General features: G+C 45.4%; 1 protein-coding gene across 1 annotated transcript in view; it reads right to left on the bottom strand.

The window, feature by feature from the left end:
- The window catches only part of kank1a (KN motif and ankyrin repeat domains 1a), a 45,398-nt gene that overhangs the window by 16,597 nt on the left and 24,002 nt on the right, over positions 1-4,799 (bottom strand). Inside the window, exon 2 of the mRNA XM_005730640.2 lies at positions 1,254-1,383. Within this exon, the coding sequence (XP_005730697.1) occupies positions 1,254-1,290 (37 nt within the window). The 5' untranslated portion in view covers positions 1,291-1,383. The remainder of the gene's footprint in view (positions 1-1,253; positions 1,384-4,799) is intronic.

Raw genomic sequence — 4,799 nt, 5'->3', positions numbered from 1 at the left:
AATTAGTTCATCCATGTTTGGACTTCTTCTGTGCTGTAAACGCGCAAATCAGTCCGTGCATGATTACATTGCCCCGCCCATCAAAAAGTCTGTGCATGCGTGAATATATCGGCCATCAGCGATTGTTAGACTGACGATTGCTGGTTGGAAGATTTTTACATATCGCCCAACGTTACTGTGGAATATATTATACGTTTGTATATTCCACAGCATGTCTTTATCCTGTCTTCCTTCTCGCACCCCAACCAATCACTTTGTCAGCCCCGCCCCTCCCTGACCTTGTGCTGCTGGAGGTTTCTTCCTGTTAAAAGGGAGTTTTTCCTTCCCACTGTCGCCAAAGTGCTGCTCATAGGAGGTCATATGATTGTTGGGTGTTTCTGTGTTATTGTAGGGTCTACCTTATAATAAAAAGCACCTTGAGGTGACTGATTTGACGCTGTATAAATAAAATTTAAAGTTTGAAATTAATCCAATAAAAAGGGAGGATTATCATAGAGCCAAAAAAAATAAGTCACACTGAAAAACTGTAAATCCCATTACTGATCTCCAGGTAATCACTCAGCTGGCTTATTGTGATTTAAGGAGCTTGAAAAGAGAATCAGCTCAACGAGTTCAGAAGTAGCAGGTGGACGAGCAGCGACATGAGAACAGACTTTTGGGTTTGTAAGGGGCGTGGTTTGAACGACAGGTGGGCGGGGCTTCTGTGCTGACAGACAGGTGTCTCATGTTCTTCCTGACGTCATACAGAGCCAAGAGTAAAGAAAAATAAAAACTTTTGATCATAGGGACCCTCTGCTGATATGTTGAAACACCCACCACAGTGCATGTGAGCTCACACTTATTCACACAGCTGTTAGAGGCTGTTCAGTGTTTGAATGTTTGAATACAAGTTTGCACAAACAGCGTGTGAAGATGTTAAACTCTTGTCTCGAGGTCTGAAAAGTTACTGGATGACTTGACTAAAATTACTTCTTGCAACTCATGGTGTTTGTGTCTAAAGAGCCGGAGCCAAGACCTTAAATATACCAGCATGACTTAAGCTTGAAACTGGACCCCTCATCCCACTTCAGTCCCATTGTACCCCTGCCCACCACAGCCCAGAGAGCACATCTTAGTCACGGAGGCAGCCTGTAACCTTTAGACATGCAGGGACGCATTTACCCAGCGTCTCCCTCAAACTGCTCTGCAATGAAATAAGGTCAAAGACCTCCCTGCAAGAATGAGACTGACACACACACACACACACACGTTACCTGGGCCATTGCCGTTCACGTGCACGGTTTGAGCCATGGGTGCAGCTGCGTGCTCTCAGTCCAACAACAAGACTCAGTGGCGTCATGCAACTGCCATGCAGCAAGTCCAGATTACCATGCAACCTGCAACCTGAGACAGAACACAAAGGAATCCCGTTAGTGACGCACACAGGTGAGCAACAATTAGTGAGAAACAACACAAGGCAACCTTTCAAAGATTAAAAAGTGTCAGTAAAGGAGGTCACTTTGTCCCAGCGGTCAGACTTCAACACCTGGTTCCTTTTTAAAGTTCACATGAGAACAGAGCGCTGGCTTTCTGACCTTCAGTGCAACTTGAAATATGTGAAGTGTGAGTGCACGTATTTGACCTTTTGTTACGCTGAAGCGCGTCTTTGTGGGAGCTGAAGCCCGGCCGGCCTCCGCTCCTTCACAGGTGTGTTTGCATCCTGACATTTCGAAGCACAGAGGTCCTGTGTGCAGTCGCCTGCTCATCATCAATGGACACATTATGGGCAACAAAACAAAAGAGCCGTTGTCATCTTATAAGAAGCTGCAAATATAAGACGAAAACTGGAGTCAGTAGGCCGGGGGGCGGGGGGGGCACAGATGTAGACGAGGTTCGATACAGCTGAAACCTTTGACCTTTACACTGAACACGTGACTCTGACAGCTAGAGATCAAGAGCTCAGCCCCGCAGTGGTAACGGAGTCGAGGACAATCTAAGACTTTTACAATATACTCGGTCTTACTCGATTATCAGGGTCAGTGAGGCCGCATACCTCAGGAACAGGGGTGGGAACTCCAGGCCGGTGTCCTGCAGGTTTTAGAGCTCACCCTGGGTCAACACACCTGAATCAAATGAGTTCATTACCAGGCCTCTGGAGAACGTTTATACTGGACCTAACGGCGCTGAACAAACCAGGACCGAGCTGAGACCTCCAGCAAACACCAGAAACATTTCTGGCGCGAACACTGGCGCCACCGGGCCCTCTGACCACCACCAGTAGGCAACGGGTGAAGTGTCTTGCCCAAGGACACAACGATCGAGACTGTCCAAGCCGGGGCTCGAACCGGCAACCTTCCGATTACAAGCCGAACTTCCAACTCTTGAGCCACGATCGGCCCAGTTTAACGTAACGATGCATATTTAAGTGTTACAAACAAAGTATTTAAACACATCTACCCAACAGCTGCACCTGCTGTGACGACATGCAGCCGACTGCCACAAAATGTGTGTGAGGAACATGTGAAAGGTCACTTTGTCAGTCAGCTGCATCATAAGTAAATCATTGTTCAGAGTGTGCAGCCAAATAAAGCAGCGCCGTAGTGTCATCAGGCCGGAGCCTCTAAGTCCTGACCGTCCGTCACCCCGGGGAGTTATTATAGTCGCGATACAGAGACGACGGATTGAGAGCAGCCTTTGCAGAGCACACAGACCCTTCCAACACCCAAATAGACTGCAGGCATGTTTGTTCTCCTCCCTCACACTTAAAACTGGCTCCAGCATGTCACACAAAAAGAAATGTGTGGAAGAAATGGCCACTAACATTTAGAGATGCATCGATACGACGTCTGGATATCGCTCGGATGGTGTCTGGGTCTGATCTGCTCAGCTCTGTGCTCGGCTTTTGGGTCATTGGGTGAAATAAAATAAAAAATAATATACAATGAATCTGCTGTTTTAGGACACGAAAGCAATTCTTGGATAGAAAAGTCAGAAAGCCATGGACCAAATAAATCAGAGGTGGGGAACTCCAGGAGAGACGAGCATAAAAGGTGGAGCTGTTATTTTATTGGTCAGTTGATCCTCAGGCTCTCCACAGACAGGCTAACGAGCTCCGAGCAGAGCTGCTCCTCCTTCACACCATGAAAGGGATGCTAGGATTACTCGTCATGGCAGACCTGGGTGCTCCTCTGCTAGAGAGCAAGAAAAGGTGTTTGTGGAGGAGGTCAGACTATCGAGCTGTGGGCGGCTGGCCCATTTAAAACATTACGATTACAATGGATGAGCCTGAGCCTGCTAACACTTACTAATGGGACTCAAAGGACTGGACATCCAACACTGATGAACTGAAACTTGAGACAACAGGTAACGAACACAAAGCAAAGGGAAAGGTTTCATGCAGCTGCTCTCCAGCAGCATGAAGCTCAGTAAGCATTTCAACACATACACACATTTTCCTTTTGCCAAGACCATGCAAATTATTCTAACTGAAGGGAAAATGAATAATATACAGACTGACCAAAGATCTCCCACATGTCCTGTTCCATGAGCCGCCAGAACACAAACCTGCAGGAAGTAGCAGGAGAGAAGGAGGCGGAGTCTATTTACGGTTCAGCTTTGCACCACCACTGTGGGAGAAGCCATCAATCCTGGAGTCAGAGCATCAGCCTGCTTTTAATGCACTACTTAAAACGGTCACAGGTCGCTTTTATGAAACAGTTTCCAGGAGAAAATATAAAATAAAGACGCACCAATTTAAAAATCAGCGAGTACTGACTGACATCAATATATCTGCAAATTTGATCCGTTAATGTTTTCCTGAGTAAAGACACTGTGATAAAGAGACTTACAGGAATAATGAAAAAGCGAAACAATAACTCTGCAGGAATGAACAGAATTATGACCTGATAATTCATAAAATAGCAATAAAACTGAAAATAAAAATTTATTTTAAAGGATTATTTCTGACATCATTCATATTAAATCAGAAGTTTAATCAATTAACAACAACCTATAAAAATAAACAGTAATCCAAATAATCCAAACATGATATACTGAGGTAAATACTGAAGTTATGCAAACATTTAGTGTTGCTGAGAGAGAAAAGGAAAGTCTTTATAAACTGAGGCCCTCTTCTTAAGTCTGTATAAACAGATATTTAACCAAAGAATTTCTTTAAAGAGATTTTATTTCTCTTCCAATTTGAATTTTTCCGTGTTTTGCAAAAGCCTTTAACATAAAACCTGCTCATCCTTTTTTAAATGATCGACACGAAGCCTCCTGTGAGGTTTTTAAGGTCTAGTCTGCACATTCCTGCAGTTAATGATCGACAAACTCGGCCTCTGACATTTTCATGATTACGTGCTTACAGAGTTTCCACCCACACTTCAGTGCGAGCTTTAAAAAATAAACCAGAATCTGTGTTTGTGCAGCTTCGCACAGGGTGAAGCTGCAGGTGGAGGCCTGAGAGCTGACCCAGAGTCACACCAACCACAAACAGGAGTTCTCACACACACAAACACTTCAGATATACTAACAATAACCCAAACCACAACAGTGACACCTCCCATCATAATAATGAAGCTGCTTACCTGCAACTCTCATTCTAACTTCCTGTCCCTTGACGCAGGTACAAACAGAGCGAGCAGCTCTCAGACGGGAGCCTGCACCGAGCAGCCCTGAGAGAGAGAGCTACGTTTCACGGCTAAGATTAGACGACTTCCTCAGATGACAGCCAAACGATCCGAGTCCTATAAGAGGAAACAGGACTTTAAGGCCGTTTGGGTGGAACGACCCCTCCGCTGGGCCTCCAGGTGAAGCGC

Source organism: Pundamilia nyererei, unplaced genomic scaffold (genome assembly GCF_000239375.1).
Source record: "Pundamilia nyererei isolate P.nyererei 1_Seehausen unplaced genomic scaffold, PunNye1.0 scaffold00038, whole genome shotgun sequence".
Classification (NCBI taxonomy): domain Eukaryota; kingdom Metazoa; phylum Chordata; class Actinopteri; order Cichliformes; family Cichlidae; genus Pundamilia; species Pundamilia nyererei.
The sequence above is the reverse complement of the archived record's forward strand: the minus strand, read 5'-3'. Positions and strand labels throughout refer to the sequence as shown.